Below are 14539 nucleotides of genomic sequence, written 5' to 3'. Positions count from 1 at the left end.
GATTTGCTTTTATATCATTTGTCTTGAGTAGTCGCGCTCAATGGACTCACTCAGATTTCAATTGATCGGAGAAAGAAGGATTTCTATGTAAGAAATTCGTAGGATCGAAGGAATCCAGTAGAACGACTGGACGATATGTGACTCCGGAAAGCATTCCTCACATGCATCGACCACGAAGACCTTGGCACGCTTCTTCCAAGGTGCATCGACGTATCGCCGCGATTTCTTCGTAGCATGCATCGACCTGATAATAACAGCGCGAGATTTTCTCAGAAAGTTTCTTTCATTAAGTACAGATACGTTTTGTAGATAAATGCTTAATGCGTGCAAATGTAATGATTACTTAAGTACAAAAAGTTATGTAAATATATTAATGATACTTCTGGCCTGGTTTACGAAGCGTAACTTTTAAATACTTTTTAAATACTTTTTAATACTTTATAATACTGAAATGTACTTTAAGAACGTAAGTAATTGATGTATTAGAAGAAGAAAATGCGAACTGATTTTCGAATAATTCATGGCGGAGTTATTAAATATATGTTCCATCTTGAACTGTTTGTAACATGTCCTATCTTAAAATAACGCATTCCATATTGCAACTGATATTGCAACTGAAAGTTCGTTATGACATACGTATCTCGAATGGATCTTTGCGGTTTGAACCGTGAAATGAAATTTTGGATGGATAAATTCGTCTTAAAGGTTGGGAATCGTGATGTGAGTCGCACCAGTGTGTGAATTATTTGTCGAGCCATACGCGATACCATACTGTTTATGGAAGAAACTCTCATGTGCTCGATGCAATACGCAGGGGAAACTGCTTCGAAAACTGACTCGTCGGTCATCCGAGAAAAATACACGGGAGACCTTGGCCCAGGAAGCAGAAGCCCGACGACGCCTTGACACGCAATCTTTCCCTAACGTTAATATTTCAATCATTTCTAAGTATATTACGCGACGGATAAAATCTTATCTGCACGTTAATATCTTGATAGACCAATTATAATATTATTCTGCATTATTCTATATCTCGGAAATAGAAGGAGAATGTCACGACACCCACGATCCATTTACTAATATTGATTAAACGGCTCCCCGCATCTGCTAGTAACTGCAGAATTATTGCCACAACTGACCGTCCGACTCCTCAGGGATCCGGTACATCTGCAACTCTTCTTTAATATACTACCTATTTCACGGGGCCGTAAGGAAAACAAATTCGAAGGTGTTAAATTCGGAGTTGGAATCAGCTGCTCGCGCATCACGTTATTACTATAAGGGCGGGAACATAGACTCTTGCATAACATATAATGTATAAAAAGATGAAAGTCTCTTCATTTCTCTCCTTTCCATGAAATAAAAGACACTGATCGATTTAAGGAATGTTCCCAAATAACACTTATGTTATATAAGATATATCTAAAAGATATCTTTTAGAGATCTTATATCTAAAAGATGTCTTTTAGATATCTTATGCAACATACATGTTATCTGAGTCTTATGCGTTATGTAAGAATTTGTGCTCCTGCTCTAGGAAGATTGAGAGGGAGTAAGAAAAAGACGCGGCAAATGCAGAAGATTATCAAGTGCGATGTGTATCTTTCATTATCTAATTCTAAGAGGATTATCTACTTCACGCAATGAATATCTCGCAGATCTGATGATAAACGCTTTAGACATTTAAACATGTTTAGCGTAATGTAAAGTTTTATTCGTAGTATTTTCCGTTTTGCTGGCGATCAAAGGAGAAATTTATATTACATCGGTTGAAATTCCGAGCATAACGGTGTTGTAGTGCTGCAGAAAGTCAACACGTCAAAGCTGCTTCATCGCTAACAACTTTTGCCAGCATGATACGAGAGTAGCGTGGAATCAGAATACGATTTATTGAAAGCAATATTCCTTTATCTGTACATATAAATACAGAAAAAAATACTGCGTATTCCTGCAAAGGATAGAAATATTGTAAGATTTGTATTATTTCATTTTACGAGGCAATCGACGACGTTCCTTGAAAGCGTATTCCGAGAGCGAAAGAATATGCTTTTTAATATTTTTCAACAACAAATGGATATTGTGCGAACGTATCCTCGGGCGATTTACAAACGAGCCGTCATGAAGTACAAAATATATTGCATCATAAAGTGAAATATGAAGAGGAGAAGATACAGGATACAGGATCGCATTTTTGCATACAAATCGAAATTTTTTAAAATCAGGACTTAAAGGAATTTCCTATAAAAAGAACTGACCGCGTTTTTCGTTAACGACTCGAAGCGCGCAACAGAGCGATCGTTTCCGGCGGCGAAGTGGAAGTGAAGCTGCAGACTTGCAGAGAGGAAATGTCCGTCTGTGAATAATACGGAGAGATTTTTCTTGCGGGCTTTGGCACGACGGCGCGTCTAGCCGGGCAGTGTTGCTTCATCAAGCGAAGGTGCCTGCGAGTCTAGCCAAGTAGTCCGATTCTACATGCTGGCGTATATACGTATATACGTTCTCCTCTCTTGTTGACAATAAACCTTCCTGAGTCCACTCAACTGCACTACGTTTGGCTTTCCTGAGCAGAAAGTGTTTTGCAAGGGCTTGCAGCATTATTTTCAAGCTAATTAAGCGCAAAATCCATGGACGTTACTCAAGTTTTGAAATGAATGATCTTAAACTAAAGATGTCGTAACAAATCCAAGATATAATAAAATCAGATTCCTCGAAAATTAACAAATTAAAGTACTAAAAAATCCCGGGAAGTAGGAGTCAACGCCGTAGTTAGTGCGCTAATATAACGTTAGACATAAATTTATATTGCCTCTTCTGTTAGACATGTACATTTTCTTTCGTACACGTTTCGACTTGTACATACAATTTTATCATTGACCGCTATTGTTAATTCGTAATGTCTTTATAGCTTTCTTTGTGGAAACTTTTTATGTTTTATTGGATTGAATAATCAAGATAGAAGGAAACATCGCAGGATAGTACTAGAATTGCACAAATTGTCAGGATAATAATTTAATTTTGATTTATGTATTTCGTTGAGAATGACTTAAATCAAGTTGAAACGCGTATGAAAAAAAATGTTTATCTAACAGAAGAGACAATATAAATTTATATCTAATATTATATTAGGTGTAGTAAAAAGAAATCCATTATTTTTGCATGAAATTGAATGGAAACATAATGGATTTCTTTTTACTACACCTAATATTAGCGCACTAACTATCGCGTTGATTCCTACTTCCCAGGATTTTTTGATTTTAAATTTTGATTTTGCCAATCAAAGATGTTAGTATTGTATTAACATCTTAAAGCATTGCTTAAAACAATAAAAACTTGAAATTAAGAACGGATTATGAATGAAGCGGCATATGTCCCTTTTGGAATCATAACTATGGATCGCGTGAATAGAAACGGATGCAGAATACAGAACGCATTCCAACTAAGATTTAATTATTCAGCGCTTTATGTGATTATGTTAGGCTCCTCCACATTTAATTGCAATCGCGATGGTAATTTCAATCTCGTGCAATATTTCTCGATCCTTATACTACACGCGTTCCAGTTTATTTCGTGCTTGTGAGAGATCATTATTAACATCTTGTAGAGAATGTAAAATGTTTCGTGTTACCTGTAATATCTTCTTCCCATTAGATATAATTGTTGCGAAGTTGCCTAACGAGGCGCCGCTAATCAAGCATGGTAATAATTTAATGGCTGAAATCTTGATTCTAGTTAGATGAGCCAGTAGAATAAGCGGCGGAAAAAACATATTTCTATCGAGACTTGAGTTTCGCGTATTATATTTCACAATATGTCAAAGAGAGGCTAACGAGATTCTAAAGTAATTAAGACGAGGTGACTAAGATAAAAATATACAAGAAAAATTAGAAGTTATACTGGAAAAAGCATATATGAGGAATTTTTAAATTCATATCATATCTTTTTTTTATCAATTTTTTGTATCGCGTATCTTGACATGTGCATAGTAATGTCTAGTAATATTATAGTTATACTACGCCGCACTTTATCATTTAATAAAAAATGCTTAAAAGAGAGTGGAGAATGCGATTTGGATTGTAAACATTAATGGAGGATAGTGTTGGATATTGTTTCGCAATCGAGTTGCGAATTTATGAAGCGCGAAAAATTTGCATTAGCAAGCGACTGGAAATGTGTTTTCGAAGTTAATGAAAAATGTAATTGATAAAATGCATAATGTGTAATAACATTCTGTACACAGAGCATAATGAAATCAGTGGAAAATATCGAGATATAATTATATAGCGTACGATTAATCATTGCGTGATTATCGTGATATTAATCCTCTACCAATCATATATTTGTCGTAAAAAGTCGAAATACGAGGTGGAAAGCATGTTATCCATATGAACCGACATTTATCTCGATTCGTGACATTTCCAACCAAATCGGATGAGTTGTCACGCGAGTTCGCACCGAGTGGGATTAGAATTTTCGCACGCCAGGGAGAATATAGTTGCTGCGCCACTCACAGAGGGAAAAAAAAAGAGGTCGCGCACTTGCGTAGACAAAAGGCTGATTACGTCCGCGGAAATGCCATGTATAAAGACAACGAAAGGGTGAAAAAGAGAAAGAGACGAAGAGAGAAGGAGAGACAACAAGTGTCTTTATATCCCTCGCGAGAAAGGTCGATTCCGACTCATCCGACTCACTTGCGGAAGGTTATAGACCTTGCTCCTTCATTATTAACACGATGTATATCGATTTTGTCTGCCTGCCTCCGTAAACTCATTTCTATTCTCGCAGATATACGCACGGACAACGATTCCGTCGCCGAGAGTCTCCCTCGAGGAGGACTTCCGCCGTTCCAAGGCGATTTGAGAAATTAATCGCTATGTCGCGCTTAGGGGATAACATCGACGGCGTAGAGCTTTCGTTTCCGCAAATAGGATTTCCTCTGCGTGATTACGGCGAATGAAATTTTTCATCGAAGTCGAAATGGATGGCGAACGAAACAACGCGAGAGACATGCTTCATCGAGTAGAAACTGTTAAATTGCGTATTAATTTTTATCGTGAACGGGGTGCGGAATATATCGACCTCTTATATTCTAGAGTACTGTTGTAGGAGAAGCTTATTGTTCGCGTTAATGTTTATTAATCTGTAGCGTCGTAGGCTTTCGCTAAAAATACATCTTTAGAGCGAGCGTCGAAGTGGTTCGCGATGCGTTAATATATTCCGCCTCTGCCATGTCACTAAATTAAATTTTTACAAAATAAATTGTCGAGTTAATGGACGTCGATCAGAAAGAGCAGATAAGATTCTTCTATCTTTGTAAGAGCCATTTATTTTAAAAACGCCACAAGTCTAACGCGGCATTTCCATTTTATTATAATTTTAAACATTGAATTATAATTATTTCAGAATAGATAACTCGTTATTCATAATAAATAGAATCAAGTTCGTTTTACCATGTCATTTGTATAACTGATGATTAATCCTCTTTGTGAATTTGTACGAATGAGTTGAAAAAATTAATTTGGCAAGTTCTAGCAATTTTCAACCAGATACCCATTATAAATATAACTGCCATATAACATGTACGTAAAATATACATGTTTTATATAATTCATACACTCTAAAAAATATCGAGATGAACTTGACATCATACAATATCTATATAATTCTTACTTATTAATACCAACATGATGTGGACTTAACATCATAAATTTTAAATTTACATCATAATGGTGTTAATATTAACATCGATATAGTGAGAATTACTTGGGTAGCAAGCTGACGTTTTTTTTTAACATCAGCTTGCTACCTGAGTAGATACCGCATGGTGTATTACATCTGCACACTGATACTTTGATACTTTTTAAAATGTATTATATGATAATTATGATATTCGGTGTTTGAATAAAAAAATTTGTAAAAAGTGTCTAAACTAAATGTCATTATTGATTACATTTGGAAATACAAATTTTTTCTCATTTATACCCTCTTCATTCGTCTTGACTCTTTCAATCTTAAATTATTATAATAGAAATTTTTCAAGCTTACCTGACAAAATATCCATCCCAAAATTTGTTTCGGGAATAAATTCAATTGACTGTCATGTTCGTTTCTTTGTCGGTAAGATATTGAGGATCTAGAAGACAATGATACAAATCTTTCTGGCAATTTAGCAATGTAGATCTCACACAGCGGAAATTGTCTAACGCTAAAACTACAATTCGGAATTAATTAAATCGCGTCGCAAGGTATTTCAATATTCGCATGAATTGACAAGATAACTAGCCGGGATCGATTACGATCGACTTTCAGTGAAAGAACTCTCGAATCCGCGCGCGCGAATGAACGACGACGAGCGAGGGTCGTCGCCGTTTGGCCGGGAAGACCGCCGACCACCCCGATGTATATCCTTCTCTTTGATGCCACGTGCTAAAGTCGACGGGTAAAGGGAGCGAGGGAGCGAGGAAACGGGTAAGAGCAACCACGTCGGCGCGTCGTGACGCTTCATCGACGCGCGCAATTGGTGTTTCCGGGGTGCAAGAATCGTGGTTTCGCTCTCAGATCAACAGCTCTCTCCAGCTCTCTCGCGAATTATTTACTCGTCATTTTGAAATGAAAATAATTGATTCAACGAATTTGAATTATAAAATAAATTCTCTTCTTTTTTCAGAATGTTATGTTCTCTGCGCTCCCTTCTGATGTTGATGATCGCCGTTTTAAAATTTCGAATTCATAAATAGCTCGTTATCGATTAATATTGTATATAAATTTTGCAAATAGTTTATTAACGATATCATAAGTTCTCTTCGATTAATTGTTGCATTATTCTCTTATTAAGGATTTTTTGCGTCAATGTGCTTATCAGTAATCCGTATGCACAGATAATTCGTAGACTGGTTGTATTTTCAAATGAGGTGTAGAGTTGTTGTTGTTGTTAATGGATCGGTTATTGAATTTCGTATGAACATGCATTCAGGAACATGACAGCGTGTAATCTGTTCCGACAGGTATAAGTACGTGAATCGAGTCGAGTGCACAATCGACGCACTGCGGAATCTAACAATATTAAAGACATTTCCCGATTTTCGTAACGTTCCTTTCAGTTTTTTTAAATTCTACCAGGATCAATTTTCTGCAAACTCATTTCACAAAATACCGATTTACCCTTTTTGTTCGCCCAAAGTCGACGATGGAATGCCAATATTTGCTTCATTATTTTAAAAGTACAATCGAAGCAACGCATGTAATGTAATTTAAAATTAAAACAAATTTTCTAAACTATATGTGCATTATGTAAAAAAATCTGTGATCAAATTTTTTTTCGAGTAGAACGTAAAAAGATTTTACTGTTAAAATATTTAACCATCGAGTCTTATGATTAGTCTATAAACTTATGAATTTTTATGGAATGCTTACTAAAGTCACTGCGTGACATGGTATTCCCTCAACGATGAATATTTATATAGTGGAAATTGCGAAAAAAAACCAAGATGAAATGATACCTTTTCATGCTACATATTCGTTAAATTTAGACAATTTATGAAAGTTCTGGGGAATACGTGACATGACCAAACAAGTTTGAACGATTTTATAAATAGATAGGCTCTTGTGTCGAATCGATACTCATCAATGATAATACAGATGTGGATGGCACATCACTATTTCCCTTTTTTCTTACATACACGTTTTCTTTTTCCAATAAATTAATAAAGATTTGTTTAAAAAAAAATCTTTCCTGTGCTATATTTTTAGTAAATATTTTATTAATAGTCGATCTTACGAAAAATCTGATTCTTTTTAATCAAACAAATTTGTTTATTTCAGGATAAGTACAATACGGAAGACTAGCAGAGTGGATTTTAAAAGCATCGAATGAGAAAAATTCAATAATGTCTTCATTAAATTTGCGCTATACAAGAAACGTCCTCAATCGTCTTACTCTGAAACAAAGGCTATTTTACGAGAAGAATGGTTTTCTAATATTTCCCCGCCTCATACCACAAGATGTGCTCGACAAATGTAACGAAAGGTATATTTAACTTATAAAAAAAACATATCGAATGTCCATATATCACAATACCATTTTTTTTTAAGTATTTCAAGCGAATTTCTAAAAATCTAGTTTTATATGATGACTTTATATGAAGAAAACTTTCCACGTATGTCAAATATGTATACATATAAAAGTTGCTCGCTTCCTGTTTATCATTGCAAAACGTATAAAATGATATGTTTATTCAACGCATACAGATATGCGTGGGTATTAAAAAGTCTTTAAAGTAAAAATTATTGCGGAGATATTAATCGGAATAATTTTGTGGATGATCTACGTTATGAGTAACTCGATAATCTAACAGTGTTATTGAAATGTTCGATGTTTCAGTAAATTTACTGACTACTATTAACGTGTGCGCAAATATTACGATCAGCTATAATATTACAGATGACCGATTATTCAATATTATCTGAAATGTCGGCATACAATAAATTGCAGATACGAAACTCTGTTTTTACGGGTATTGATCACGTGTGTCAATTTCAACAGCTAATTAATGGTATCGAAATTTTTGCATGTCAAAAAAAGATCAAAGGCCCTGTATTAAAAGCTGTAATATATCCAACTGTAGTATATGCGCAGCACATTCAGGAGACATGTTAAAAATGTCCAGAGGACGTCTACGTCCTCAAATGAAGTGTATGCTATTTGGGATGAATACTCATAAAGTTCTTTTTTATTTTTCAGATGTAACGAAATCGCCGAAGGAAAGTCACAGCAAGCTACGATGATAATAATGTACGATGTGAAGGACAGAAAAGCGCTAACTAAAATACAAGATATGCATATGGATCCGATATTTCGTCAATATACCGAACACAAGAAAATTCTTGACATAATCGAGTGTTTTACGGGACCAAACATCATGGCGATACATAGTATGCTCATCGTGAAGCCACCCGATAGCGGATTTGGAAGTTCGAGGTAATCATTCAAAAATCTTAAAATACTGCCAGTATTATTTAATGCAACATGAAAAGAACAGGATATATTCTTTTAGACACCCACCGCATCAAGATCTGTACTACTTCCCGTTACGACCAGCCGATCATATAGTAGGTGTATGGACAGCCATGGAACTTTGCAATATTAAAAACGGATGTCTCTATGTAGCGCCTGGATCACATACTTTAGGGAACTTGTGTCCGCATGGTTATCCTCCGGAGTCGGAAGGAGTGGTGAATAAGTTTTATCATGGAATATACGTAAGATATCTCCTCAATACATCTTTTTATCGAGATGTTACTTTTTCATATCATTGCTTAATTTTTTTCTGTTACGAAGCAATTACCTTCGATGCTTAACAATTGGATAAATCTTGAAATGCAACCCGGCGACACAGTATTCTTTCATCCGTTGCTCATTCACGGATCTGGCATTAATAAATCCAAGAGAACGAGAAAGGCGATTTCCTGTCATTACGCAGCAGCAGAGTGTACTATTGTTGATGTACGTAGAGAATAAGTATCAGTTTATTATCGCGAATGAATAATAAAAATACGAATCTGAAAAATATAACGAATAAAATGTGTTCACGTTCTTGCAATAGGATGACCCGGTTCAGGAAGTCATCAGGAACGAGATTTTAAACGAATTGAAGAAAAAGCATCCCAATATAGAGATAGAATACGCGGACATATGGCGTTTTAAATCCTCGCTCGTGCGCGGTCTCCGTTCATCATATTAAAAACATTTTAACTATATTAATTTAGAAGCATTTGTTTTTTACAAGGCTATTATTCTACGATGAAACAATAATTAGATAACATTAACATAAAACCGTAGATAATGTAGGATTGAATAAACAGGAATAAGATTCGGAAGAGGAAGAGAATAACATCACCACAGAAGAAGAAGTAACGACAACGGCGGGACTGTCGCCGTTATTATTTAATGAGTTAATATTACGGCGATATCGTTGTGTGATGTAACAGTATTTCGCGAGAGGATCCTTGTAAGTGTTGTCGCGTCGCACACTGGAACTTGAAGTGCGACAAGCGGCCAGACAAATTTGGAAGTGAACAGCTGTTCTCTCTACGTTTTTTTGTACTTTTGCAGAGCCTGATGATAAGTCCTTCCGACCTCTTATTTGCTATAATAAATTTAAATCATGATAAAATACCGATTCTTTCTTGAATATATATTTTATATGGTTTGAGTGCTTTAAATATTGTAAAGAAAACTAATATCAATAAAAACTCACCTTGTCAGGGTGTAAGCAACAGGAAACGCAATACTCGTAAATAGTACAGCAACCTTGAGAATTGCATGTTTTGCAACTATACCTTTCTCTCTTAGTCATAAATGATTCTTCATTTTTTGAAGACTGTTTCTGCTCTGTTTCTGTTTCCGCACAACATCCATTCGATTGCACTTCGTGTCTCGAACATACTACACCATGATCATCAACTATCAAGCCTCTTCCCTAAGAAAATGTAAGATGCTCATCAAAATAAACGGAATAAATTTCGACTGCCACTATACAACTAGATTTGTCTTTTTTATAGTATGTTAATTATATTATTATTATTATAATAATATAGTTAATAATATAATTAATTATATTATTTTAATATTTAACTGTATTAATTTTTATTTAAAAAATTCACAATAAAATTATTTTTAAAAAACAGTGAATAATTGGTATCTAACTGCAAGTTAACTCATATTTGGGCAGTCAATATATTAATACAAATCCTCACTTGAATGGAATTACGACAAGACTGATTATAAGCGTCGCTTTCATTTAAATTAGATGCATCTATATTTCCTGCGTTATCAGCTGCTTGATCCAGTATTTCTATCTGCCATAATGGAGACTTATCGGATGCTCTTAGCTCTTCTAGCAGATTATCATCAGGTATCATGTTTTCATTGTTATCATTAATCATCATAGGATCCATATCGAAATTGTTATCTAGATTTGGTAGCCTTTTCTGTAAAGAAAATGACAAAATCTCTTATAATAAAAGTTATAATAATATCCACAAAGATTCGTAGTTAGATTATTAACTATAATGTGACTTCAAGTATATAAATGTACCTGCCTTTTCATTGCGGAGTAACGAAAAGGCACAATATGTCAATGACAAAGCGAAGATGAGCCCAAGAACGAGACGTCGTCTAAGTAATCTGATCAAACTCGTGCAGCTTGGCATTCTTCTTCTGCTCCGCTTATACGCTTGTCCTCACCAAAACAACTTCAAATTCTCTGGACATAGTATTTGCAGAATGATTCATTGTTCCGTGCGCGATCGTAAGAAGAGTTCGTGATAAAGGCATTCGACATCGAAGTGATTGCAAATTCGCAGAGATCAATTCGTGAAGGTTAGATTTGTTATTATTATCAAAAGTTTGTGGAGCACTATAAATATTACTTTGCTGAGCGCATGAATGTTGTCAGTTTTTCATTATCACAAGAATAAATGAACGGCGTCGATTGTCGCCTCGTTGATAAAACAAATTTCGTTAATTATGAAATACAAACGAAACGATGTGAAACGAACACGCGGTAAAGCGTGGCGATATGACATGATTGACTTGCCCGTTGAGTTTATTGATTTACCAAACAATCTCTTTTCCGAGGTATTGCGGTAGATGTCGTTACTTTTATGTATTACCGACGAGATGATATAGAGAACGAAAAAAAGTAATTTTGCAGCAATATATAAGGCATTATAAGTCTGCATACTTATTTATAGAATATTTATATACTAAAAAATCATCAATTTAATGATATTATCCAAATAATCGCAAATTTATATCAATTGTCGATAATGTCAGCGTTCTTTCAATTATCTTCAGGCCCTCGGAGCCTTTTTATATGGATGAAAAATGTTCAGGGTTGAGGGTCTTTAATAGTATCTCGTCGGTGGTATAATTTTTTTGCATTTTTTAATCGACTTTTAATGAATCAATAAAATGAATAAAGGATAGGCAAACACAACGGTGTGTTCGTTAAACATAAAGCTACAATGGCATTATACCCAAGCAGAATAACAAGTCATTTAATATCAAAATAATGTCAAAAATGACTCTAAAATATCGTTACGATTCATTTTGTTGTCATTTTAACGTCATTTTAATGTCACTATGACTTGTTTGTTCTGCTTGGATATAGCCAAAGGAAATATAACCGTAGGCTTTTGTATTTTTTCAACATAAAAATTTTTTTTTTTTTCACCGATGAAGGATGATGGGTTTCATTTCAAAGCTATTATCTTTTTATTTTCCAATACATATAAAAAAATTTTTTACTGAAAAACACCAGATGATAGGCTTTATTTTGAAGCTATTTTATTAGCTGGAAAATACGGTATCATATATATGATATATATACATTCTTAAATTTTCAATGATAGTTAAAAAACCTGCTGAGAGCCAACGCCAGTTGTAGTTGCGAATTGTAATTTATTTTTCAATGCACATGTATAAAATAAACTAAATAACATAGACGTTTCGACCCGAGTTTTGGATCCTCCTCAGTATTAACGTTGAATAACGAATGAAATATTACGTAGACGTTATTCCGTGAATCGTTTGAAATGCGTTTCCGTATCGTCAAGGTATCGCTTAACATCCAGAATTGTGCTTAGAACAGTGAAGGTATCGCTTACATCGAGAATTGTGCACAGAAACGTCATTAGACTTCCTGGTTTAATGATAGTTTCAGATTGCTATGAATATTGATGTTACGTGTACGTAGGTCATGAACATAATGAGATATCGATGTAAGTGATACCTTGACTGTTCTAAGCACAATTCTTGATGTTAAGCGATATCTTGACGACGGAAACGCATTTCAAACGATTCACAGAACAATGTCTATGTAATACAATATTTCATTCGTTACTCAACATTAATATTGAGCAGGATTCAAAATTCGGATCGAAACATCTATGTTATTTAATTTATTTTATATGTGTGTATTGGAAAATAAATTATAATTCGTAACTACAACTGAGTTAGTTCTCAGGCTTTTTAACTATCATTGATTATTATCATTAGAGCCTATACTTCTTTGATTCCCTAAATTTTATTTTATTTATGTATTTTCATTTAATTAATGTATTATATTTAGATTCTAAAAACAGATAGCTTGTTGTTAGCAGAAGTATACATTTATATACCTATACATGGTTACTAATGTCTTATTTATAATAGGATTTATCATAAAATTAATTGTTTTAAAATCTTGATAATATGTTTTTGCGGTTTCTACAGCCTGTCTTCTTCAATAGATATCTTTTCAAGGAAATTGCAGTTTACGAATTATCTCCGTGTCTACATAGTTTAATGCCAACGATGTAAGCGATAACACGTTCGGTAAATTGCAGGCACATTAATAACGCCACATATTAAGCGCTAATCAAATGCCAAACATTCACGATGTACATCGCGAGACATGGAGTAAACTCTATTGAAACAAATCACATCATATAGTTGGATGATAAAATCATATAATTAAAATATGTAAATCACGTTCAATGTTCCAAATCAATACGTGATTTTTAAATTACGTATTTTGAAAAGTTACGTGATTTTTTCTTCTATTTCTATCATCCAATTCTTTAAAATTTGATAAAATCTCATATGTAATTAACTTCACATGATGGATGAAATTATTTATATCATGTGATTTTTCAAAGATTTTTCAAATTACATCATTTTAAACAATCATATACTGATTTGGTTACGTCATTTACATGTCTTACATGTAAATTAAATTTATATGTGATTTACATTACACATTACGTGATTAACATGTTTTAATTACATGATTTCATTTTTTAGCAGGGAACTGTCAAATTTATCCCAAATTATTTTATAGCTGCGTTCGACTTGAACCCTTACGCGCCATAGCTTTAGAGATCTTGTCATTAGAGAATAATCTAATAATTTTCATTTCAATATCTTTATCATTCATTACATGAAAAATGAAATTTACAACGCGTAAGTGTTTGAGGCATATGCTTAAATTCCCAAGAGAATAAAATATCACTTTATTATGCTGTTATAAATGTTGAACAAGGGTAAAACAATAGTCTGTTTAATGAGAGATTTATCATCTTTTCGTGTATAGAAGGGTAGAGTAGACAAAGTGGGGTGGAAATGTACTCTCTATTGTGTACATAAATACGAAATATTCGGCCCAGGCTTAAAATTGAGTGGGTGAATTAATGGAAACCCTCATGTGAAGGGTGATAAAGGGTTGCAGAGGATGTTGCGAATATTCAGGAATCTGAATGCATCCCCAGCAAATGCAGTTCAGTAGACCTATTCGTGTAACTGTTAACAAAAATTTTATTGTAAGACGCTGTTGCGCAGCTTTTTCATCATTGCATATATATATATATATATATATATATATATATATATATATATATCTGTACGTAACGTATAACTTAACTAACGTAATAATTAATTTAAATTTTAATTAACNAAGTAAGTAAGTATCTGTCGTAGGTTACGTTATTATTAGTAAATTAC

General features: G+C 34.1%; 2 protein-coding genes across 2 annotated transcripts; one reads left to right on the top strand and one right to left on the bottom strand.

The window, feature by feature from the left end:
* The first annotated feature begins 7883 nt into the window (after window positions 1-7883).
* LOC105624404 (phytanoyl-CoA dioxygenase, peroxisomal-like) lies at window positions 7884-9737 on the top strand. The gene is made up of 5 exons (XM_012205770.1): window positions 7884-8023; window positions 8738-8974; window positions 9051-9255; window positions 9335-9499; window positions 9600-9737. The coding sequence occupies exons 1-5, from the start codon at window positions 7884-7886 to the stop codon at window positions 9735-9737; spliced, it is 885 nt and encodes a 294-aa protein (XP_012061160.1).
* Window positions 9738-9818: 81 nt separating this feature from the next.
* On the bottom strand, window positions 9819-11208 carry LOC105624403 (UPF0454 protein C12orf49 homolog). The gene is made up of 4 exons (XM_012205769.1): window positions 11094-11208; window positions 10753-11009; window positions 10254-10475; window positions 9819-10142 (listed from the first exon to the last, which is right to left on the bottom strand). Exons 1-4 carry the CDS (start codon window positions 11206-11208, stop codon window positions 9819-9821), a joined length of 918 nt encoding a protein of 305 aa, XP_012061159.1.
* Window positions 11209-14539: the final 3331 nt, after the last annotated feature.

Source organism: Atta cephalotes, assembly GCF_000143395.1.
Source record: "Atta cephalotes unplaced genomic scaffold scaffold00077, whole genome shotgun sequence".
NCBI lineage: Eukaryota > Metazoa > Arthropoda > Insecta > Hymenoptera > Formicidae > Atta > Atta cephalotes.
Note: the sequence above shows the minus strand (reverse complement) of the source record. Positions and strands in the feature narration are given on the sequence as shown.

Bases quoted from the DNA above. Each gene is read 5' to 3' on its own strand.
- LOC105624404 (XM_012205770.1), top strand. From the start codon at position 7,884: ATGTCTTCATTAAATTTGCGCTATACAAGAAACGTCCTCAATCGTCTT. The intron at 8,024-8,737 runs GTATATTTAACT...TTTATTTTTCAG, and splicing joins CTCGACAAATGTAACGAAAG to ATGTAACGAAATCGCCGAAG. The intron at 8,975-9,050 runs GTAATCATTCAA...ATATTCTTTTAG, and splicing joins AGCGGATTTGGAAGTTCGAG to ACACCCACCGCATCAAGATC.
- LOC105624403 (XM_012205769.1), bottom strand. From the start codon at position 11,208: ATGCCAAGCTGCACGAGTTTGATCAGATTACTTAGACGACGTCTCGTT. The intron at 10,476-10,752 runs GTGAGGATTTGT...ACATTTTCTTAG, and splicing joins CTTGTCGTAATTCCATTCAA to GGAAGAGGCTTGATAGTTGA. The intron at 10,143-10,253 runs GTGAGTTTTTAT...AATTTATTATAG, and splicing joins GTTGCTTACACCCTGACAAG to CAAATAAGAGGTCGGAAGGA.